The 25,771-nt window shown below is 36.8% G+C and overlaps 1 protein-coding gene across 2 annotated transcripts in view; it reads right to left on the reverse strand.

Annotated features, from left to right (window-relative positions):
- Window positions 1-546: 546 nt before the first annotated feature.
- Window positions 547-25,771, reverse strand: part of LOC126723393 (3-hydroxyisobutyryl-CoA hydrolase 1-like) — a 108,590-nt gene continuing 83,365 nt past the window's right edge. The window contains exons 13-14 of one of the 2 annotated variants that reach the window (XM_050426786.1): window positions 925-966; window positions 547-805 (exon numbers count right to left, since the gene is read on the reverse strand). In XM_050426786.1, the coding sequence (XP_050282743.1) occupies window positions 668-805; window positions 925-966 (180 nt within the window). In that variant the 3' untranslated portion in view covers window positions 547-667. The remainder of the gene's footprint in view (window positions 806-924; window positions 967-25,771) is intronic. The other variant, XM_050426784.1, reaches the window with a different exon arrangement.

Below are 25,771 nucleotides of genomic sequence, written 5' to 3' on the forward strand. Positions count from 1 at the left end.
GCCCATAAAACCAAGTGGGGCAATCTGGAGAAGCGTACTTGCTGCATGCAGTGTTTAAAAATGTGAAGTTAGGGGAGGAAGCAGCCAGACACTTTGCTATATCTTGAACCATAAAATGATGGAATCCACGTTTTGCTTTCATGAATCGAAGATCGTTCTCATCCAGAATCTACAGAACCTAATGCTAAATCAAATGACTCAAAAGTTGAAACTGGCTGGCTATGTTGCAGAAACTTTAAAAGTTATAGTGAACGGAAAATGCAATTTCTCTACATAGTGAAAGACTGACAATTTCTTTTGCTTTGTTGAAAACACAACCAGGGGCCAAGATACTTATTCTAAAGAACCTTAGGGTCTGCTCCAACTGCCATTCTACATTTAAACTTATTTCCAAGGTTTACAAACGAAAAATAACTAGGAAGGTTCCTGTTCTTGCAACGGTTGGTGAAAACAATTTCAAGGGTATACTGGAAATTTGTGTTCTATATAGTATATTCTGCAATTTTAACATCAACTAAAATTGGCGTTATGAAGAAGGATTGGCCAAAAGGACAAAGTTAATGAGATTATTATTGTTGTCAAATAAATGTCTCTACACATTAGGTTGATATCCATTTTATTATGATTCACAAAGTACATCTATTTCCCCCATTTTCACCTTCATGCATTAAAGCTTTGCAATGGCAGATACATGCAAATTAGATCTTGCAGGGAACTTTAGATCTTCCCAGCCTTCATCATCCACTTTAGAGAAGTATGAGTCAACCATACGGTCACTAACAAACTCCAATTTAGAGGGTTCCCACTGAGAGAGAGAGAGAGAGAGAGATGAAATAAGAAAAATAAACAGCAATCTATATTTATGAAAAATATTGAGTGAGAAATCTAAAATACCAAAGATACAGAAAAAGAATGCATATCTACATTTGGGTTCTTATCCTTATCCCACAGTATAGCTCTGCAGCCCTACAGTAAAAGGGGAGGTCTTAAATGATCCTCAAAAGAAGAAATTAGGAGAAGAAAAATATGTGAGTAAGATGAAACCTCAAAGAAATCCCTGCTGAGTTTTCCTTGCACGACATGACAAACCATTCTATACTCACGAACAAGGCATTGACCAACACCTTGGAGCCTTCCTTTTCAATCTGTTTGCAAGAAGAGAATGAACATTAACTGGAAACAATCTCATGAGACAACTTAGTTTTGTCTACATTTATAAAGTTATTGAGGGAAATAAATATTCTTGCAGATGTTCCACTAGCTATTTTCAACAGGACCATACATTTATATAGATCTAGGTGTATCATATTTCTTTAATGGTGGTAACCATACAACAGAGGAGATCATATGTCAGATAACCCCCACATTCCATCTTCATACTTCAAATGATATGCTCTCTTGCACATATTAATAAAATTTTGTGTACTATTATTACAACTATGATTTCACATATTTACGGGGGGAAAAAAAAGCATTGTGCATATCAACCAATCTGCGTCTTTCTCTTTATGCAGAAAAAGCAGGCAAAAGGTACAAGGCCATTATTTATTTTTTATCAAAACAAAACTTATATTGGCCTGTTAAAAAAAAAAAAGGCAGGAGTGCAGGACATTCTCTTTCATAGGATCCAACTTGATTCTCTAACATTTCTGGTTGTTCCTTCAAATTCTACCACAATCCCCACCCCACAGAGACTAAAATATTTAACTCAAATGTTCTCCAATGGCCATAGCACTTCCTTTTTCCTGTTTGACCAGTGCCAAACTATGTCACAAGTCCCATGTGCTAGGTGCAGATGACAATCTAGGTGTCAAACTAATTTACCCCTTTTTCTTTTAAAGAAAAAGGTAAGTGTATTTTATTAGCTCAAACCATTTTGTAATACAATCTCCAAATCAGATGGTAGTTCTTCTACTCAAACATCTAAACCTGTAGTGAAACTACTCTTCTAACAAGGGTATGGGCTAAACATGATTAAAAACCACTGCATAGAACTTAACAGGATGTTTGTCTCTTCAATAATATGTCCTTGCAAAGCAAAACAAGGTCTGTTGTCTCTCAAGGCTGAGATGACCAACATTGAGTCCCCTTCAAATTCAAGCTTGTGAATATTAAGACCCTTGGCAAATTGAACTGCAACAAAAGCTTCAGTGGCTTCAACAGAGTGTGGGAGAGGAATTTTTTTGGCTCATTGCTGCAATAATAGGACACCATTGGAATCCCGAACGACAACCCCACTACTGTCATAAGATATTTCAGAAAATACAGCCCCATCAAAATTGGCTTTGTATTCTACTTAGGTCGGTGGAGACCATTTTCAACTTGGGCCCAAGCAAAAATAGAGTTCTCCACAGAATTAAAATTAAAACCAAGCTCAAACAATACCACAATCCAAATCTAACCCAAACAGTATCACAACCTAGTCCAAACAACAACAATTATAAACCCAAAAAAACCAATCCGAACAAAAATTCAGCCCTATTAACAACTAAAATTTGGAAAAAGAAAAAAAAAAAAAAGCTAAAATGCAAATTGCAAGACTAAAATTCATTTTAGACCTCTAAATTTTAAATTAATTTAATTTAGGCCTTTTTTGTAATTCTGTTTAAAAAATGCTCACCATCTCTGTATTCTCTCACATAATAATAAATACTTTTTGAGTCTCTCACTGGATGCTAACTGGCGGTGAACGACGACATGAACGACTCTGAAATTTTATATGAGTAACGATATGAGTGGGAGTGGCTGTGAATCTTCAAAACTAACATATGCATCAATTTGGCATATATACCAAATTGATAGTATAGCACAAAGTCTGTACAGGGGTTGAAGTTAAAATGTTATCAAGAGGAAATATTTGTAGACAATGTCTAGCAGGCTCAGTCAAAATTTGGACACAAGGGCCTCTTTTTCTTGCTATAGCAAAGGGCCTTATTATTATTCCGGCCTTAAGTTCAAGCTTGCCATGATTGGGTCCAAGACATTCCAAAAGGACCTTATTAAAAGTCTATCTGGTTTCTTTGAGGCCCAAACCTTTATTGGACTCGGATTAGAACCAAAAAATAGAACTTTCTAACTTTGATCTTCTCATTCTCTATTGATCTGTAGGATATATAGATCTGGTGGAGTACTAGCCCGTCAACTCTTGTTGCCGGCCACACCCACGGATTAGCATTAGTAGGGTACTCAATAAATATCAGCCAATATCTTGATTGCCAAAAGCACAGTCCAATTACTTGACCCAAAACATTACTTCCATTTGGGTGAAAACCCATCTCGATTTTCAACAATAGGCCTTTTTAGATATTTAGGCAGCTTAGGCTAACTTACATGGTTCCATAAAGAAAATCCATTCAGAGAAACTAAGACTAGGGTTCTGTTTGGATTGAGTTTATTTTTGTTGAAATTGAAAACTGAAACTGAAAACACTGTAGTAAAATAATTTTTAAATGTGTGAATAGTACCGTGTGATCCATTTTTAATGAAAAAGTTACTGAAAAGTGGAATTTGTGGGTTCGTAAACAGTGCACGGATGTAGAGTTCACCGTGAAAAAGTCAACATTTTGTGGCTACTGTTTATGAACAGTATATAAACAGTAGCCGCATTACTCCCTAAACACGTGAAAAAAAAAAAAGGAAAACGCAGACTAAAACGCAAACGTCATTTTCAGTCCAATCCAAACCGCACCTAAAACTTTGAGATAGTGATCATTACAACCTTAAAATTTGTATTTTAGTTCAATTTACTCCCTAAATTTTGCATACATGCCAAATTGATGCATACATTAGTCTACAGATAAAGTAACTAAAAACTTCAAAACTAAGAATATATATCTAAAATAATATTTCTCATTCTAAAGAAGAAATTTATCTCAATTTGCAAAACTAGATCGATCTTGGATACCCATATTGAGAGAAATACATACCTACAAATTTACAAACATGTACTCCACCAGATACCCAAGACGTAACACCAATCCAAGTGAACGGAATAGCCATCTATGTTACTTTGGTTTTACATATCAATGTCTTAAAACTCAATTGAAATAAAAGAAATGCGCAAAAAGTTAAAATCAATATGTCTCAAGCTTCCCATAAATAAATAAATAAAAGTCTTATACTTAAACATGAGGAATTCATGTGATTTAGTTAGTTCAACTAGTAAAGTTTCTGATAATTAAATAAGAAATATGTGATTCAATTTCCGCTATAAATTGACAGTCTTAAAAAAAAAAAAAAAAAAAAAAAAAAACTACATTTTAATGATGCGTTCTTCAGCCAATTGGGCCGGAGTACAAGGCCATCAATCTTGAACATTGTTGTGTCTCTCTCTCATCCTCGGCTAAACTGCATTTCCTCCATTCTTCTTCACAGCGCACAAATTTAAGGCTCTCCCAAACCAAGTCCAAATTACTCAACAATAAGCCCAAGCCTACACCAGACACTAGCCCAAACCTAAAAAGGAAATCCAACAGTAAAAGCTCAGACCTGGGCCTATTTGGTAACACTTTCAAAAACAGTATTCAATTTTCTGTTTCTTCCTCAATTGAGCTCTGAGCTATTTTGTTGCAATTTTGGGCTCGTAGCTGTAACGCCCAGTGAGCCAGAGATTGTTCTGCTAAGGCTTATAAATTAAAAACTCAGTCCATGATTTATGTTAATTTTAATATATATTGTAACTTTGCAAATTGCAAGTAAGAGGGTTAAAGAATGTGGTGATTGAATTGCTATTTAAATTGTGATCTTTATTGGTTTTTGAAATTGGGATAGAATATTATATTTAAAGACCCATCGCCTATTGTATTTATCATAGAAATTATAAATTCATATGAAAACGTTTTTAAAAAATTTAACTTTGTAGTTATAATACTAATTAGATAATAGATAATATGATATTTGAGATTTGAGAATTAGTTGTACTAGTGTGTAATCCATATGCACATGTATAATTAAAAATAATCACAATTGAGCAAGATTTAGGTACAATACTTATGTGTTGTTCTTTAAGTTCCTTTCGTAAAATTCTGCCATGTGACTTTTTTCTTATGGATGGAAGTGTATTTTTTAAGTTAAGTAGCCACATGACATAATTTTAAGAGGGGAATCTAAAGAACAGCACCTAAGGTACTGTACATAAATTTTGTCCATCACAATTATATAGTTTAAATTATACATTATTTTAGAAGAGGTTTAACTTATACATGGTATTAGCTTACACACACGCGCGCGCACACACACACACACACATATATATATATATATATGATTTAGAATTTAAATGGATTTAGACTCTTCGGTTATCCAGTAATTCACTTGTCATAAAAACAAAAACAAAAAAAATAGATGGACACATGACACAAAATTGAACTTTGATTGAAATTTAATTTAGAATCTAATTGGATTCGAACTTTTCGATTTTTACAGTTAATAGTTTAAAAATTAAGGTCATTTAACCATTATCCCCCAAAGTTAACATCCCTTTAGACCTAACAAAAACAACAACTCACAAAAGAATAAGCCAAGCCTAATGCACCATTCCTTGACTTGGGTCTATGGTATGTGAATTATAATTTTGAGTGACTACTTACTATTGTAATTTACTAAAGTACTAAAAACCTTAGGGCCTATTTGGTTGGTTAGTTCTAACAACATTTTCACATTTTAAACAACCTTACATATATTTCAACACACTTTTTCACCCACACGTATATCAAAAACACTCAAACAACATTACTCAAACTAACTTACCAAACAGGCCCTTAGTAACTTTTAAATTTGAATTTTTTAGGGGTTAAAAGTGGTAAATGGGAATGAATGATATAAATTAAGTCCACACATTGTGTGGATGTAAGTCTAGTATATTATAAAAGTTGGATTTCACAATTGGTGGATGCACACAATGGTGACAAATGACGCAATGACAATGCAAAAAATAATGACACATCATATTTTGTAATTTCCTTCGTCTATTAGGGATGATATTGAATAAAAACAATGTTACATGACAAACAATTATTAGTACATGTCAATCTTTTTGTAATGTCAACAATAAATAAAGTTTTTAAAAAGTCCTTAAATGCACACTATAAATTCCACCATTATAATAAACTAGTGTGTAAACTCATACATATACATGATTACAGTACAATTAAAAATAATTACAATTATATAGTTCAAATTATATATATTGTTTTATAGAAAATGTTGAAATTATACAATATTTTGATATCCAACTCTTTTAATACTCCACAATATTTTCTTTGGATAACCTAGAAGGCATCTTTTCATTTTAAGAGTAACCTAAATGACACGTTTAAAATGTGCTAAGTATGTGTAATAAAGTATCAAAATAAATTACAAATGCTAATATAGTACACAACTTATAAAGGATTTTTTTTTTCTCCAAAAAAAAAAAAAAAACTTATAAAGAATATCTTCATTGATATTGTAGGAATAAGGGCCCAAAATTATATATTGGGCCTTGGGCCTTAGCCGAGGATGTTGGTTGGTTCGAGGACGAATAAACAGTAATGAGGGTGTTAAGCTTAGAGTCCCATGAGTATGTGGCAAATGGAAGGATTGGGGGAGGTTGTCCGAGGAGGAGTAACTAATTGGATCAGCGAAGCACAAACCAAATGTATATCCTACTGTTCAAAGTAACATTCTAGAAAGTTTCACTGATAGGAACGTGCATTATGAACGTATAAGAGGGATGGGAGCCCGAAAATACCTAAGGAAAGGCTACTGCCACCGCATTAAATGCTCTGCAGCTAACTTTCTGGCTGCATTAATGTGGAGAAGACCCTTGAACAGTGCTTCCTTGGCTATCCCAACTCACAGAGGGCCTGATGGGGTGTCCAATGGGACAATCACTCAAGTAATGGCTTAGAGCTCTTCTATCCAAATGCCTAAACTCGTAGATGAAACACTCATTAGCAGGGCATGAGCTAAATAGTTTCTCTCTCTTTCAACATGATTAAAATTAAACCAAAGTAAAGAACTTAATAGGACCTATGCCTCTTTAATAATATGTCCATGTAAAGCAAAACGAGGTTTGTTGTCTCTCAAGGCTGAGATGACCAACATTGAGTCCCCTTTCAAATTCAAGCTTGTGAATATTAAGATCCTTGGCAAATTGAACTGTAGCAAAAGCTTCAATGGCTTCAACAGAGTGAGGGAGAGGAATGTTTTTGGCTCATTGCTGCAGTATTAAGACCATTGGATACTTGCCATAGATATATCAGAAAACACAACCCCATCAAAATTGGCTTTGTATTCTACTTGGGTCAGGGGAGACCATTTTACAGGTTGAGAAGGAGTCCTTCTTGAAGCCAGTTGTTTCTGGGCCTCTAGAAAATCTTGAAGATACTATTTTGCCTTAAGTCCCAGCTCCCATATTTCCCAAGTTGGTTGGTTCTTCCGAAGCTTGTTTCACCATTTCTATAAGCTCCAAGCATCGTAAAAAGAGCAGCGGTATATTTGGAGGATTTGGTGAGGATATAAGTCCTCCATCAAATCGACACCAGACTTGTAGTTGCACTCCAAAAACTTCTTAAACAACGGTTTAGACTTCCATACCACATTGGCATCATCTTAGCTCCACAAAGAATGAAAACACTCTTGAATGACCTGCCTCTTATATCTACAACAAGCTACTTTGGTTGGAAGGGACTCATTACAGAAACGGCAAATGAAGTGTCAGAGTTTATTAGGCACCATAAGCTTCCAAACCCCTCTTCACAATAATTTATAGCTCTCAAATATTGTTTGAAGCACCTAGAAGATTTGAGAATTTAGTATCAGTAAGCATATTATGCACTGTCTTGCTTGAATAATCACCATCCCGTGCTATGAAGCACGGGTGCGTTTCAAGACTCGGGTGCGGGTGCGGGACTCGGCAATTTTTGAAAAAGGTGGGTGCGGGTGCGGCGGGACTCGGCAATTAAAAAATTATTAAAAATATTTTTATTTATATTTCTATTTATTTTTACTATTAAAATATTCTTAAAAAATACATTAGATTCACAAAACAAAGAAAGAAGAAGGCAAAAAATACAAAACCAAAAAGAAAATACAAAACAAAAAAGATTGTCCTACCCTCTCACCTAATCATGCCATATCAGATCATGCACTGTACCCATCTCAACCAACACGTGTATATCAAGGTAAAATGACCAAAACAGCTGCATGACTTTAGGTGCAACTAGGGGGTCCAATAGAATACAAAGCAAAGGGCATTTTGGGGTAATCAAAGTCTTTTTATATTGCAACTCTTTGTCATGGGCCAATAGAGTAGCATTTGTGTTGTGTTGTTGTGGAGACGCAGAGACGGAGAGTAGAGATAGAGAGGTAGAGAGTGATTTAGTGAAGCCGAGCACACACATGCTGCAGAGAGCACAGAGAAGAGAGACGAGTGACGGAGTGAGAGAGTGTGTTTGAATTTCGGCCTGAATCGGCCGTTTCGGCTTGAACCGGCCATTTTGGCGGTTTCACCAGTTTCGACTGATACGGCCCGAGTCGGTGCGAATCAGCATGAATCGGGCCGAGTCTCAGCCGCGTCGGCACGAGTCGGCCAAAAAAAAAAAAACCATGTGGCAGATGTGGCCCGACGCAGCACCGACGCATGGTCAGCGGCGTCCCTTGCGCATCGCCGTGTCGCGCCGTGTCAGACACGGGTGCGGCGCCTCTGGAGCCACGTCCGTGCATCCCACATCCTGTGTCAATGGCCAACACAGAGTATCTTCATCCCGAAGAGGAATGAGTAGGGGCCCAAGAGGCCCAGGCCCCCCTGACTCTACCCAAAAAAAGAAATAGTATATGTAGTATACCCATTTTCAACTTAGGACCAATTAAAGTAAGTTTTGGGCCTTCCTCCTCAAAATTAAAATTAAAACCCAGCCCAAACAACACCACAATCCAAATCTGACCCAAACAATATCACAACCTAGTTCAAACAACAACAATCATATACCCAAAAATTTAGCCATATTAACAACTAAAATTCACAACAAAAAGAGAGAGGCTAGAATGCAAATTTCACTCTCTAAATCTGATTGAAATTTATTTTTTAAGTTTTAAATTTATTTGATTTTGGCATTTTGTCCAATTCTGTTAAAAAAATGCTCAAGGTCTCTTTATTCTCTCACATAATAATCAACTTTTTGAGCCTCTCATTGTATGCTGACTGGCGGTGAACGACCACATGAGCGACTCTAAAATTTCATGAGCAATGCTACGAGTGGCAGGGGCTGTGAAATTTCATAAGGTTGGAGTGAACTGAAACTGTTTGAGAGGGCCAAAATGGCCAAATACCACTTTTTAAAAAAATATTTTGCAATCTACTGTTGTTTGCGAAATATTTAGTAATGTACCAATTTTTTAAAACTCAATTTTCACCATATATATTTTCTCAAATAGTGGTATATGGCCATTTTGACCGTTTGAGAGAGCTAAGGGGCTGTTTGGTACATCATTTTAAACACATGTTTTCAGTTTTTAAACAACATTACATGTATCTTCACATACTTTTTCACCCACACGTATTTCCAAAAAAATTGAAAACTGTTGTTTAAACACATGTACCAAACGGGCCCTAAACGTTTTAAAGCGTGTAGATTTTATTTTGATAGGAAGATGTGAAAGCCTATTAGAAACGTATGGAAGAAAAGTAAAAGAAGGGGCAATTGCCACTTGGGATTTAGGAAATCTTAGGTTGATGAAGAAACAACTATTGACTAGTTTGCTCGAGCCAGATTCTTCATGTGCCAATTCTTTGATTTTCTTCACAAATTAATCAAGAAATGCATCCTTGACTCAGATGACATTGTCACAAATATTAGCTACTTTAAATCCTAACAGTTTAATTCAATCATTGTTCTCAAGCAACATGTGCTTCACCACTAACTAAAAGACCTGCATTCTTTCTAGTCTCAAAATCAATTTACAGCCTTAAGAGTTGGACTAGTGATTTGACATAAATGGAGACAGATTTAAGAATAAACTTATGTAGATAATTCTTTCTTTATATATATATATATATATATATATATTTTTTTTTTTTTTGGGAGGTGGCATGGGTACCCATGAGCTATGATCTAACCCAACTTGTGACTTGATACTCTTTAAGAGATGGGGGGAAAGGGAGTATGTCACATAATCAGTCCTACACCCATGTATTTCACGAGCATTGGATTTGGCCTTTGACAAACTTTCCAACTAGAAGCACCACACATGGTGTAGCCAAAGAAACCTACAACTGCTCTGCCAGTTAGCTCTTCAGCATATTCCATTCTTACTCGGGCAGGATGCCAAATCAGAAATCTAATTACAAGGGCTGGCTCGAGTGAGATATGATTGAAGAGGAAGGGGACTACGGCAATGGTTTTGGGTTTTTGATTTGAGTATTTGGCTCGTAAGCTTTTTGGATTCTTTGTATAAATTTTTTTATACATAGAGATCTATGGACTGGACGACATTTACATGACTACAGAGGTCAAGTAACGATTCAAACAAAGCATCCAGCTATTCCATTCCCATTAAAAATAATATTTTTAACACTATATAGTTAAACCCGACTAAAGTCTTATTCATGTCTTTAGGCAACTCTCTCTTCTTTTCACTTCCCTCTTCCATAGGAAAAATGTCCCAAATGAGAGAGCCTTTGATCCTAGAGGAAGGATCATATCCCCCGCGACGTTGTACTCATCATCTTGGCAAGGCTACATGTCAACTCACTCTTAAGATTCAGGTGCGTTTGTAAATCCCGGGACTCCTTAATCGTCACCTCCAATTTCATCTCCACTCACCTTAATAACAATAACAACAATCATGATCACGGTTATCTCTTACACTGTCTAATGGTGTTAGAAATGTCATGCATCCTTCTTCTTCTTCTTCTGCTAAAAGCCCTGTCTAAACGGTTGTTTGTGACCACACTTTTAATAGGATTTCTGAGTGTCCAATTCCCCTTTTTTTTCAACCATACATTTTCAAAATAGTCGGTTTGTGCAATGGCCTATTGTGTCTTGCTAAAGATGGATGTAGTCCCAGGTTTGCTGGAGTTTTATATTTGTGGAACCCCAGCATTGGAAAATTTAAGCGGTTTCCTGATTCTTGCTTAAGCAAAGATATATGGATGGCTACTGGATTTGCTTATCAGTCACAGTCCCATGACTGCAAGGTTGTAAAGATCTATTGTTTGTGTCCATACAAAGAAATAGAGCCTGAGGTTGCAGCTGAGGTATACACGTTATGTTGGGATTAATACCCAAAGTAATAAAGGAAGAACAAGGGTAATACAAAAGACAAACAGAAATAGATAACTTGGAGGCACAAAATTGTTATCCCTAGAGAATATTGGCCTTCACATTGTTGCTAAAGGGTTATTGAAAATTTGTTCTTAGGATACAACCAAGTTATTGAGTTCTACAGATAGCAATTCTGGAGAATGACTACAGGATTTCTTTTGTTTCTTTCAAACTTACTATTTCTTGTGTTTCTTATATTTCATCAAAAGGCATGTATGGAGAGTCAAAATGTTTCATAAAACCGTTCACAATGCTTGAGACCTCTTTAAACATTCAGACCAGTTACTAGAAAAGTATGTAGAAAACTCAATTTTACGAGTTTTGATTGGTCAAGAGTTCCTTTCAATTGATCGAATGCTCTTTTCGATCGATCGAACAAGAATCGAATAGCAATCAAATCATCCAGAGACTCCAGGATTATTTTCTTCATCATTTCAATCAATCGAGCAAGAGCTTTGACTGATCGAAAATCCTTTAGTTCAAATTTCACTTAGAAAATTCCAGAACTTGAATTTTCACTTAAGAAACAATACTCTCCAATCTCAAACATCATTATTACAATGTATCCATTCCAAACTCAAACATCATTATTACAACGTATCCATGTATATATCTATATATATATAGCACATTAAGCTTGGACTCATGGAGAAGGTTTGGAATGTCATTGAGACCCAATGTTGTGGTCTCCACTATCCAGCCTTATTCGTGTGCCATATTTGTTAGTGGGGCTTTGCATTGGTTGGCATGTATTGTAAAGGTGGAGGGAAATTCCTAAATCAAAACACAATATTGTCATTTAATGTCACTAATGATAAATTTGGACAGGTAGAACTCCCTGATGGAATTGACCAGGAACGACAACATCTAGTTGTGATCAAGGGGAATCTATCCTTCATTACATTAGTACACCATAAAACAGCTTTGTGATATGGTATTTGCTACGCTCCATTTGGGTGATGGAGGAGTATGGTGTACCTGAATCATAAAATCAACTTTTTTCAGTGCAGTTGGAAAATGTAGAAAGCTTCACTAGTTGCACCTGGCATGGTGAACTTCTACTTCTCAAGTCCAAATCCAATTGTCTTCATTTTCGTTGTGGATTATGGAGGTCAAATGATTGTGTGACTGTTTCACTTGACCCTAAAAATTTTAATGAGAAAGACCTTGGTATTCTATATTTTCCAACGATAGCTACTACTTTTGTGGAAAGCCTTGTGTTAATTGATAGAGCAAATGATCTATGTTGTTGAGAAGTGAAATCATTACTGATTTCATAAAATTTTATTTTGCAAGAATAGAAATGAGACCATTATCAATTTGTTTCCTTTGATTGTTGTTGTATTTATAACATCCCATAATTCTTGTGGAATGGGGTATCAAATACTAGAGGGGAAGAAGTTTGAATGCTGTTATGTGCAGATAAGCTTCAGGGTCTGCTGATTACTCTGTTTTGTATAGCAAGATTGCCTAGTGTTCACCCCCTGCTCTGTTCACAGTGATTGTTTCTGTTTGACATGGAGTCTATGTTGGCAGTTGGAAGATTTGGGAAATTTGGCTTAAGCCTTTGGGCTTAGAAGTCCTATAACATATGACTGTCTGTTGTGTTCCTTGCTTTGTTTCAATAAAAGTAGTCCGCTATTTTTTTTCTTAAAAAAAAAAAAAAAAAAATCCTTAATCCTTGTGAAAATTTCATGGAAAACCATGCTTACTCAACATGTTACTTCCTTTTAGTGTGTCTCTTTGATAGTGTTGGCAAAGATTTAGATTGCAGATCTTCATCCAAAATAAATAAATAGGTAAACATGCAGAGAAACTAAAACAAAAACAAACAAAAAAAGGGAAAAAAAAAAAAATGAAGCTTTGAAACGAGAATGTTGAAAATGGGATGTGGAAGTGCTTATTTGGTGAGTACGACTTGTGCTTAATTCTTTGATTGGAATGATACGGTTCTTGTGGGTGGTTGCAGTACATCTAATATGTCATTTTAACGACAAGAAACTCATTCAAACGATAGATAAATGCTTCCATGAAAATTGAGCTCGATGTATTATTGTGTCACCCCCCATGGGAATTGCATTATCTCAATTGTCTAAGAGAGATTGAGATGACAAATAGTGAAAATTTTCTTAAGGCTTTTTAAGAAATTAGTGTCACTTGACTATTTTGGAGTTGCAATTGTTTTCCCCCTCCTGCTTTGGTGGATGAATCACATTTTTATTACCTGAGATAATGAGAATCAATTTTGGGAGGAGGGAATAGAATGGAATGGAATCAAAGGAATATTTTTAGAATATTCTTCCCTCCTCTTGTTTGGAAGTTTTAACGGAGGGAATGAAATGTCCATTCTCTTGTTTGGGAGTTTAAGTGGGAGGGAATGGAATGGTTAGGAGGGAATGCTCATTCCTCCCTTTTCCCTCAAAACCTCAAATTTTTGTTCCCCTCAAAATTGGGAGGAATGAGAGGGAATGGATTTAGGTTTAATGAAATTTTTTTTAAAATCCCTAAAATACCCCTTTAATTTCAACCATTTTTTTCTCATTCAGCCGTAAAAAAATATAGCTATCATTCTATTATCCTTTCTCTGCAGAGTGAAGTTGCTGCCGCTGGTCTTGCTTTTTCTTTTGTCTACTACAATTTTCGGTTATTGCTCAAACCAAGTATGTGTATCTTTTTCTTTTTCTTTTCGGTTTTTTGCTAGGCTTTTTTTTTTTTTAAATATAATTTTTATGAACTGTTTGCTATGAGAGTGATATATAGTGTTTTTGTTTGATCAGCCTCCCTCTGTTGAACTTCTCCCTGTATTGTATTCGGATATGAATGGTTTGTCCTTTTGTAGGCTGATAAGCGTGTTTGTAAATAGTTAGTTGTTTTATAATATATATCCCTTTTAACAAAAAGAAAAATATATATATATATATATATATACATATAGTGTTTTTGTACACCTAAAAACCAAAACAAACTAGCATTCTATACACCTAAAAATCTTGAAAGTGAAAAGAAACGAAAATTGCTGTTAGAGTTACCTGTACAGCTAAGATTCGAACTCGTATTTAGAAATTTGAAAGTGAGAACTGCTAGAAAACTACTGTAGAACTACTGTAAATTTGAAAGTGAGAACTGCCGGAGAACTCAACGGATTTGCTTTTTACTCTGTTTCCTCTCTGCTTCCTCTGTTATTTATGATCTCTGCTTCCTCATGATCTCTGCTTCCTCTGTTATTTACGAAGCAAGTGGTGTGTTGAACTTCCAGTTTTAATTCAACCATCCAATGCTACTAATATCTCCAAGGCTTCACCACGTGTATGGTTAAGAGGAAATATCTACAAAAGCTACTGTACAAGTTTAGACAACAGACAAGTGTGCGGTTAAGAAAAAAACAAGAATAAAAAAAAAATTTTAATGAGAAGAAAGTAAAATGAAAAGTATTTTAATTAATATAATAGTAGGTGAGAATATCATAAAGATGTAACACAGTGCCGTAGAATATCATAAAGTATTTTAATTAATATAATAGTAGGTGAGAATATCATAAAGATGTAACACAATGCCGTAGAATATCATAAAGTATTTTAATTAATATACTGCTACTGCTTGGGCAATACACAGTGCCGTAGATGAGAATATCATAAACCCAAGGCTTGGACTCCAAAGCAACAACCATAAGGGAAACAAAGAGAGTTACTTTCATTGCCATGGTTATTTTACTATTATTCTCTTACAATTGACTTGCTAAAATGCTAGGCATTGGGACCAATTTATACTATATGAGAAAGCACAAGCAACTATTACAAATAAGGATTACCAGTGGTTTTGTCTAAAACCATGGTCTACTAGGATTTGGTTTTGTAACCCCTAATAGGTGGTTTTACGATTATCACATTCTTAAAAAAAAGAAGAAGAAGAAATTAAAGGATTACCATATTTATGTTATATTTTATATATTTATTTATCAATGTTGAGATACAATACTAAATAATAAAGATGTAAATGTATTTATGCATGTGTGTATATCTGCTTACAATGTGCCCATAATTTTCTAAGTTGGACTAATAACATAACTATTTTTTTACTTAGATGGATTTGAATGATGAAGTACTTAAGACCATAATTTTTTCGGACTTTATGCGGAAACTAGCCTTGGTTCATGCTGCATGCCGTTATTTGTGTTACATTATCCATCAAAGGCAACGACTAAAAAGAAGACGTGTTCCCCACATCCCTACACAATCAACCATAGAAAGACAAAAAGTTCGTGATGAACTAATGTCTCAACTTAGGAATAGTGAAAAATGCTATGATGTAATACGCATGGGTCCACAAACTTTTCAAGGTTTGTGTGACATTTTGCGGAGAGATGGTGATCTTCAAGACACATAGCGTGCCACGGTTGAAGAGCAAGTTGGCAAATTTCTTCACATGCTAGCACATAATCAGACGACTCGTACAAGTCCTTTTTTTTTGTCGTTCCAGTGAGACCATTAGTTGCCATTTTCATAACGTGCTAAGATCAATAATTAGGTTAGAGGATCAATTCCTTCGACAACTTGATGGAACCCAAGTGCCACTTGAAATACTACAAAGTAGTAGGTTCAACCCATATTTTAAGGTAAATATATCACGCATATAATTTGTATTTGATAATAGTTTAGTACAAATATATTTTAAGGTAAATGTTTTGAGAGATAATGTTAAATCTCAGGATTGTATTGGGGCACTTGATGGAACACATGTTTGTGTCAAAGTGTCTAATGAGGATGCACTAAGATATCGGGGTAGGAAGGGTTACACAACACAAAATGTGTTGGCAGCATGCTCATTTGATTTAAAATTCACATACGTATTACCAGGTTGGGAAGAAACTGCGTCAGATTCAAGAATAATAAAGAGTGTTTTAACTAGAAACGATAACTTGAAAATCCCACAAGGTAAATTTAATTCAAATACGTATTAGGATGTATTCTTTATAATTAAAAAATTTGTAGTATATAATTAATGGTTGTTATTGTTTATTAGGTAAATATTATCTTGTTGATGCGGGATACATGAATAGAAGTCGTCTGATTGCACATTATAGGGGAGTGCGCTATCATTTAAAAGAGTACTTTGTTCGTCCCCCTGAAAATGCTAAAGAATTGTTTAATTTGCGACATGCGTCATTGCGCACTGCTATTGAAAGAGCATTTGGTGTACTTAAAAAGAGATTTCCTATCATAGCAAGCACTACAGAGCCTAATTATTGTGTTGACACTCAAAATGAAATTATTTTAGCATGTTGCATACTTCATAATTATTTAATGGGTGTCAATCCCGATGAAAGTCTTATTGCTGAAGTTGATGAAGAGGTTTTACATTCTCATTGTGAACGTGTGGCCTCTACTCCAAGAGAAGATGATGAGGATGCTAGGCAAGGAGATATTATTAGACATTCTATAGCATCAGCCATGTGGCAAAACTATGTCCAAATGTGATCGCTTTTGGGTTTATTGTTGTCATGTCGTTTAAGACTATGCTATATTTCAATTACTTAGACCTAAATGTTATGCAAATTGTAAGGTTGAATTTATTCAACCATCTAATTGGCTTTATTCCGTGCCAAATTTGCTTGTAATTCAGCATTTAGTAACCCTGTATTTAGGTGGGTTTGTTGTAAGGGTAGTGAGTGAGATAGAGTGAAGTTTGCTCAAGAGTGTGCAAGAAAACAGAGACCCGCGGCTGGGACTCACGGGTGGACTCGCGGCTGCAAGCCGCCAGAAGCAGCACACGTGCCAAGCATGCTGGAAGATGAACAGTTATGCTAGCTAGAGCACTACAGGACAAAACAGGACAACTGGCCATATGGTTAACTCGCGACTGGATCTCGCGACTTGGTCAAGCCGCGAGCCACCCCTGTTTTGTAAAACCTGACGTTTCACATTCCTCTCCCACTCCAGTATAAATACCCCTTTTACCCACGATTGAAAGAGAGCTTCCAGAGAGAATTTTGAGAGAGAAACCCTAAAGAAAAACAAGATTGTTTCACCCACAATCTATACCTTAGAGTCTCTTCAAATTCCCCTACTCTCTTCCTCTCCATTGTCAAATCCTTGAGAGGCATTATACCAAACCTGGTTCTCACCATTATCATCTCTGTGAGACAGTTGTTTGGATTTCTGGGAAGCAGTTAGGAAGGAGCCAATCTTCATTGGTTGATGCTACGGTCTAGTAGCGGAATTCGGGAAGCTAGAAAAGAAAAAGGTTCGGCGCAACCTCGTTGGAGCAAGAAGCTTGGAGGGCTTAGGTGCACTGGGTAGATTAGGCTTGGAGGGTCTATTGCTGTCCTTGTATCCCAACTGTATTTTCTAGTGGATTGATTACCGCTTGGAGGGCGGCGGAGAGGTTTTTCGCCGAGGACTTCGATTTCCTCTTCGATAGCACATCGCGTGTTGTCTTTGTGTTTGCATCTTCCTTCCTCTCTATCTTTGCCTTTTATTTATCTGCTGTGGATTTTATTTTGTTATGGCTTAGATAGTTTATAACCAATTTCATTTTATAGCATGTGTTAAGTTTCCGCACACTAGTTGTTTGACATATTGCTTGAATTGGTTAAGCTGTATTTTGGGGGTCTAAACGTTCAAAGGTGTTTTGTACACGTTTTTGAACTTTCAATTGGTATCAGAGCGGGTACACTGCTATTGGTTTCATTACCATTGTGTGATCCTTGACTCCCTTTTGAGATGGATAGGTCTCAATCCCTAAATGCACCTCCATATTTTGATGGTAGTAATTATGCTTTTTGGAAGGTTCGTATGAGAGCTTTTCTGTGTTCTATTGATGAATCCGTTTGGGATGCTGTTGAGATTGGTTGGACCAAACCTGAGGCAGCCAAATCCACATGGGATAAGGCAGCACTTGCTGCATCTAATGCTAACAGTAAAGCACTCAATGCTATTTTCTGTGGTGTGTCTCCAGATGAATTTCACTGGATTTCTCACATTACCATTGCCAAAGAAGCATGGGAGATTCTGGAAACAACTTATGAAGGCACGAAGAAAGTGAAAGACACCAAGTTACAAATGCTGACCACTCGGTTTGAGGAGCTCAAAATGAGTGAGGATGAGTCTTTTGACTCTTTCTATGGAAAACTAAATGAGGTGGTTGTCAGTAAGTTCAACTTGGGGGAGAAAACGGAGGACTCAAAGATTGTAAGGAAGATCCTTCGATCATTGCCGGAAAGTTTTCGTGCTAAAGTGACAGCAATTGAAGAGAGCAAGGACCTTGATGACATCAAAGTACATGAGCTGGTTGGTTCTCTGCAGACTTATGAGATGTCGCTGCCCAATCAACGGAAGAGTAAATCTCTTGCTCTAAAGACCATTAATGAGAAGGTGGAAGATCAAGACTCATCGGGAGAAGATGTGGTTGACAAAGATGTAGCCTACCTTGTCAAAAATTCTAGAAAGTTTTTGAAATTCAAAAATAATGGCAAATTTGATGATAAAAGAAAATTCCAAAGTTCTGGAAGGGAGAAGAGGGATTTCAAAAAGAAAGATGGAAAAGAATCCCAACCCACACAAGGTGTCACTTGTTTTGAATGTAACGGGCATGGACACTTTAAGAAGGAATGTCCGAATTATTTGAAATCGAAAGGCAAGGTGTATGCCACGACCTTGAGTGACTCAGATTCGTCTGACTCAGAATCTGAAGAGAGCTGTGATGGAGAAGGGAACTATTCAGCTTTTATGACTATTGCTCATGTTGAGTCTTCGGATGAGTTAAATCTGCTTGTACAAGACCTTGGAGAACATAGTGATGATGAATCACTAGGAATTGTTGAAGAATCAGATGCTGAAGAAGATGAAGGCGTAGCAAATCTTCAAGAGAATTATAACTCACTCTTGGAGAAGTCCGGTGAGTACACAAGGGTGGCCAAGGCTGCTGTGAGAAAAATGAAGAAGGCTGAGGAGGACTACAAAAGTCTCCTAATTCGATATAGGGAGGCCAAATGCGAGATAGAAACACTGAATGGTGAGTTGACCAAAGCTTACACAAAAGTGAGATTTCTTGAGAATGAGGTTGTGCAAGCGAATGCTAAAATAGAGAGGGTCATCACCAAGAAGCTAGATGATGTTATATCATCTCAAAAGAGCTTTTCAGACAAATCCGGACTGGGATATACCGGAGGAAGTAGTTCATCTGGAAATACCACTAAAGAAGTGAAGTTTGTAAAGGCCAAAGATCCAGTTGTAGCTGACCTTACTGGTGTGAAGCTCGAGGTGGAGGAGAAGAAGAATGTGGTGGACCAACGGATGCTGAATCATCGTAATCAGTCTGTGGGCAGGTCTGAATCTCGTGCCAAGTCACGTCCACGACCACAAAGGGGTCCTAGAGGAACTTATGTGTGCCATTATTGCGGACTTCAAGGGCATACTAGACCAAATTGCCAAAAGCTGAGAGCAAAGAACAGTGCAACTCCTCAAAGGTCAGGAGGACCAAGAAATGATAGGAGAATTTGGGCAGGTGATCAATCTAGAGATCAAAATGGAGATCCAGGAATGATGAACGTGATGAAGATGATTGGTGCATTCACCAACTGCTTGGAAAGCTTCTCACGAAGGTTTGAAAGCCCTAACTCCCGTACCCAATCCTATAAGGAAATCACCCCAAACGCAAGTGACGTGCGGGTGAAAAAGGGTACTCATGCATAAGCATTACAACATGTCCATGCATTAATACTTCCTATGCTTTGCGACAATGTTTGTTTGGTTCGCTTGCTGTTTTTGATGATGGTTGTTTGCTTGTCTTCTTGTGAATATTTCTTAATTTTGTTTTATCAATCTTTTTGTTTCTTGTGTCAGAAATCCAAAAATCACATAAAAATTAGAAAATCAAAAAGCTTGATTGACTTTGTTGAGTTTTGTCTCAAAACTTGTTTTGCCTTGTACCTTTGTGCTAATGGCTTTGTGCATTTTCGAGCATTGCTTGTCTTCATGCACTCATATCACTGTGGGAAAAATCTTGAAATCTATGTGATTGTTGTAAATAGATCTTCAAACTTGTCATGGATGATTAGTGGATGGTTATGTTGATCTTGAGACATGCATAGACTTGTGTCTATATATCTTCCCACTTTTTATTTTTGTTTTGCTAAAAAGAGCTCACCAAATGTAAATCTCCAAATGAAAAGAGATATTGAGCTGCAAAAGCCTATCGCACATTCTAGTATTTGACTAGGAAAAAGGGTAAGTGACCTTATATTAAAGTGAATGTTCATTCCAAAAGGCCAAAGGCCTGTTCTTTAAAGTGAAATGTCATATATCACTCTCACAAAGAGAGATGATTGCCTCAAAAGATCAAAAAGATCAAATGTTATGATTGAAAGTGGAGTCAAATGAAAAGCTCCAAGTTATGTTATTAAGTTGTGTGGGAGGTCATATATACATATTTCTATAATTGAGATGGGTCACATGATCTAGTGCTAATTGTGTATGTCTTGGTTGAATCGATCATTGAAGCTTCACATTAGACGAAGGACTATCTCATTGTTGATATCCACACACAACACACAAGTGTATGTTCAATAAATGCCATATTCATTTGTGTGATTGTACTTGATGAAATGTGTTTTCACATGCTCAATCCTTGTTAATTCAAGCACAAAAAGATTTTTGAGTGTTTTAGGTGTTTTTGGAAAGTATTTTGTTTGAAAAATCTGAAAATTTCAAAAATACAGTTTTGCCCTGTTTTGGCGGCTCAGTCGCGGGTATGTCAAGTCGCGAGCCTCAGTCACATCTTCGCTGGTCAATTTTGGCGACTTGTTCGCGAGTGGAAGGTCCAGTCGCGAGGTTCACTCAGAGATTTTCGCGGCTCAGCTCGCGACTCACTCGCGGGTAGACCTTCCAGTCGCGAAAAACACTTAGAAAAATTTTTCAAATTTTTGTTCTTGAGTGCTTTGGCGGCTTGAGCTGGCGATTTAATCAAGTCGCGAAAATCGCGTGTTTTGCAGAAACAGGAGCAGTTTTTAAACCTTTTTCAGTTTTCCCTCGAACTTTTGTGACTGTTCATCTTCTCTCTAAACTATCTCCCTCCCAAACACTCCGTGCTCCCATTTCCAATCTCCATTGTTGCATTCTTGTAGCTCAAAATCGTCAAGTTGCAGGTATGGGTTTTCAGTTCTGCACCCTTTTATACTTGATTTTGTGCTTTTCCCTTTGATTTTTCGCATATGTTTGTGATTTAGAAATGGGTTTGTGTTTCGGTTTTTGCTCCTTGTTCATGCTCAGCTTGCGAATGCTGCTGCTAGTATTTGATGTGTTCTTAGTTGTTTCCTTATTGCTCTTCATCTTGTGCTTAGCTAAGTGTTACTTTTATTTTAATCTGAACTTTGAGCTGTTGAGTTGTTTCTATCTGTTCATTTTGAGGTTGTGAGTTTTACTGTGCTAAATATGCATGTTTTATTGTGTTAATCTGTTGGGAGCTTCTGTTAGTCTCATAATACTGATAGTGTGTCATGTCATTTTTTTTCATTATATGTCTCAATGACATATATCTGCCTTTAGGATAGTTTCTCCATGTTGTTCATGTGTTTCCTATCTTAGGCTTGGTTTATCCATGTGATTGATTAAGTAGCTTATTGTTTAAGTGTTCTAAGTTAATTTATATGAATGATATCTCTTTGTTAATTACATGGTACTGACTGGTTCTGCACATATATTGTTCTATGCTGTTGTGGCCTTTTTCTGATTGTTCACAGATGGCTCCCTCACCTCAGAAGAAGAAATCTACTGCAAAGAAGGCTGACAAAAGATTAAAGATGGATTCTAAACTGTTTAGGTCAGTTCACCACTTTGAGAGATACAAGGATAACTTCTTGAATGCAGGAATCATTCAAGAAAGATTTGTAGATTTGGAGGACTTAAGACAAACCTTTATTCCCAGCTGTTTTGAAGGAAGAGGATGGGAAAAGCTTCTGAGTGGTTTCCCTGTTGTGTGTGAACCCCTAATTAGGGAATTTTACTCAAATGCTGTGATAAAGGAGAATGAATTAAGTTGCTGGGTGAGAGGTAAAGAATTTGTCTTGGATGCTCATGTCATAGATGATGCATTAGGGCTTGAAGGATTAGATGATGAAGAATTTATCAATTACAAGGATAGGAGTGTTTCTATTGAAATAGTTCAACAAAGGATAGGTGGGCAGAGAGAAGGGAAATGTTTGAATACCACTGCCTTTCCAGTGGACATGAGGTGCCTTACAATAATCATGATGTTTAACCTCTATCCCATTAAGAAATTGACTACAATCAATTGTGCTAGAGCAGTTTTTCTGATGGATCTCAAAGAAAAGAATTTCATAGACATAAGTTCCCACATTTATGACACCATTGTGGATGAGACTAGAACAACCTCTAGGCCTAAATTGATCTTTCCCAGTTTGCTAATGAGGATTTTTAGAAGGAAGGGTGTTCCAATCCCTCAAGACATCAGTCCCATGTCCACACCCTCTGCAATCAACAAGCTTACCTGCAAAAGGATAAGTGTTAGGCTTCTAGGAGAAGAAGATGAAGGTGATGAAGGAGAGGCTGTCCCAATGGAGACTGAAGCAGAGGCAGCAGGGCATGCATCAACCTCAACACCTAGGAGGAGTGGCAAAAGACACAGAGCTTCAACTTCTGCAGATACACCTCCAGATGCTTTCCAGATCATTCTGGAAAGGCTTGATGGGATCAGGGCAGTCCAAACCGAGCACTCTGACAGGATGAGAGCCATGCAAGACCAAATTGATGTCTTGGCTGCTAAACTTGACAGCTTCACAACTCAGCATGACCAGTGACCCTTTGGCCATTCCGGTAAAAAAGGGGGAGATATTATGTCATTAATGATGAAAAGCAGAAAAGCAAATCTTAAGGGGGAGTAATGTGTTTATATATGCTTATGTTTTTGGGTATTTTGTGTATAGCTGTTTCTAATTCATAACTTATACTCTTGGTTTAAACTTTAGTATATTTTGATGATGTTATTCAGAATGTTTTTGTGGTTTGTACCCATGTGCTTTTGTAAGCTTTTAGGGTTAATGTTTTATGCATAGTTTGTAGGCTTTATGGTATGTACCTTGCTTAATGCAGCCTTTATGCTATGTTGAAATCAGTACTTTAATCTAAATGTTCTGCATTTTGGTTTATGTACTGTCACTCTTGTGCCCTTGTAGGATTGTTCCTAGATGCATATGCCTTGTGTGTTATGCATTGGTTGAGTGTTGAGCATACAAGTGTCTTGCCTTGTGCTTGTTAACTTGTATGTCCTTGTGTTCATTCCAAGTGTGAATGAGCACTGTGATCACTACCTTGTGGTGTTCACTTGGTTGATCAAGCCATGGTTTGTTTATTAACTCCATCTTTGCTTGATCACATATTGCCTGTTTCATATGCATTTATAATTTTCTGCTTACAATGATCATGGTGTATTGTTGTGTTTCAGGAGTATTATGTTCATATGATTCAAGTGCTTCACAGCTTCTAGAGTTAGGTGTGAGTGAGTTTTGTTCAACTGTTCCCAACTCACATGTTAAGTCTAGAGTCTGTTTTAGGGTTTTGTCACTGAATAGCCAAAGGGGGAGATTGTAAGGTTGAATTTATTCAACCATCTAATTGGCTTTATTCATTGCCAAATTTGCTTGTAATTCAGCATTTAGTAACCCTGTATTTAGGTGGGTTTGTTGTAAGGGTAGTGAGTGAGATAGAGTGAAGTTTGCTCAAGAGTGTGCAAGAAAACAGAGACTCGCGGCTGGGACTCGCGGCTGCAAGCCGCCAGAAGCAGCACACGTGCCAAGCATGCTGGAAGATGAACAGTCATGCTAGCTGGAGCACTACAGGACAAAACAGGACAACTGGCCATACGGTTAACTCACGACTGGATCTCGCGACTTGGTCAAGCCGCGAGCCACCCCTGTTTTGTAAAACCTGACGTTTCACATTCCTCTCCCACTCCAGTATAAATACCCCTTTTACCCACGATTGAAAGAGAGCTTCCAGAGAGAATTTTGAGAGAGAAACCCTAAAGAAAAACAAGATTGTTTCACCCACAATCTATACCTTAGAGTCTCTTCAAATTCCCCTACTCTCTTCCTCTCAATTGTCAAATCCTTGAGAGGCATTATACCAAACCTGGTTCTCACCATTATCATCTCTATGAGACAGTTGTTTGGATTTCTGGGAAGCAGTTAGGAAGGAGCCAATCTTCATTGGTTGATGCTACGGTCTAGTAGTGGAATCCGGGAAGCTAGAAAAGAAAAAGGTTCGGCGCAACCTCGTTGGAGCAAGAAGCTTGGAGGGCTTAGGTGCACTGGGTAGATTAGGCTTGGAGGGTCTATTGCTGTCCTTGTATCCCAACTGTATTTTCTAGTGGATTGATTACCGTTTGGAGGGCGGCGGAGAGGTTTTTCGCCGAGGACTTCGGTTTCCTCTTCGATAACACATCGCGTGTTGTCTTTGTGTTTGCATCTTCCTTCCTCTCTATCTTTGCCTTTTATTTATCTGTTGTGGATTTTATTTTGTTATGGCTTAGATAGTTTATAACCAATTTCATTTTATAGCATGTGTTAAGTTTCCGCACACTAGTTGTTTGACATATTGCTTGAATTGGTTAAGTTGTATTTTGGGGGTCTAAACGTTCAAAGGTGTTTTGTACACGTTTTTGAACTTTAACAAATTTCTCTTTTCATTTTGATATTGCTCTCTATCTTTTGATAATTAATATTAATATTTACACAATATTTTATATGTGTTTTTTGTCCTATTAATTATAGCATGGGTAAGATATTAAAGAAGAATGGTGGAGATCCAAGCAAAGAAGTACAATGGAGTAGTGTTATGGATGATGCTTTAGTGGATGCTTTTTTACATCAGGTGATCATAGGTGGTAGAGTTAATGGAACTTTTACCTCTAAGGCATATGATGACATAGTGAAAGAGTTGGTTGAAAAATTTGACATGGAGATTAACAAGGATAAGGTGAAAAATCGACAGAAGACACTGAAGAAAAATTTCATGAATGCTATGACATATTTAAAGATGGATTGAGTGGTTTTGGATGGAATGATTCTTTAAATATGTGGACAGCTGAACCAGAAGTTTGGAAGCCACTCATAGCGGTAAATTACCATTTTTTGTGAGTTTAATTTTGTGTTACATAATTATATCTGTTGTTTAACCATTTGTCTTGGTTTGTAACAGTCTAAACTTACAGCCAAGAAGTGGATGACAACACTTATACCCAACTACTCTAAGATGGCACAACTTCGGGCTAAAAATAGAGCAAAAGGTGATCATGCTAAAACTGCAAAGGAGAAACGTGCTAGGTATGCTGCATCGACCACTATTGATGAGATTGATAATTTGATATCTCAAAATGAAGCTTCTTTGGAGAACTTTGAAGTGGAAGATGATCAGAGGTCACCAAAAATTAATGTTGCATGTTCTCGAGTGTCA

This window comes from Quercus robur, chromosome 4 (genome assembly GCF_932294415.1).
Source record: "Quercus robur chromosome 4, dhQueRobu3.1, whole genome shotgun sequence".
Classification (NCBI taxonomy): domain Eukaryota; kingdom Viridiplantae; phylum Streptophyta; class Magnoliopsida; order Fagales; family Fagaceae; genus Quercus; species Quercus robur.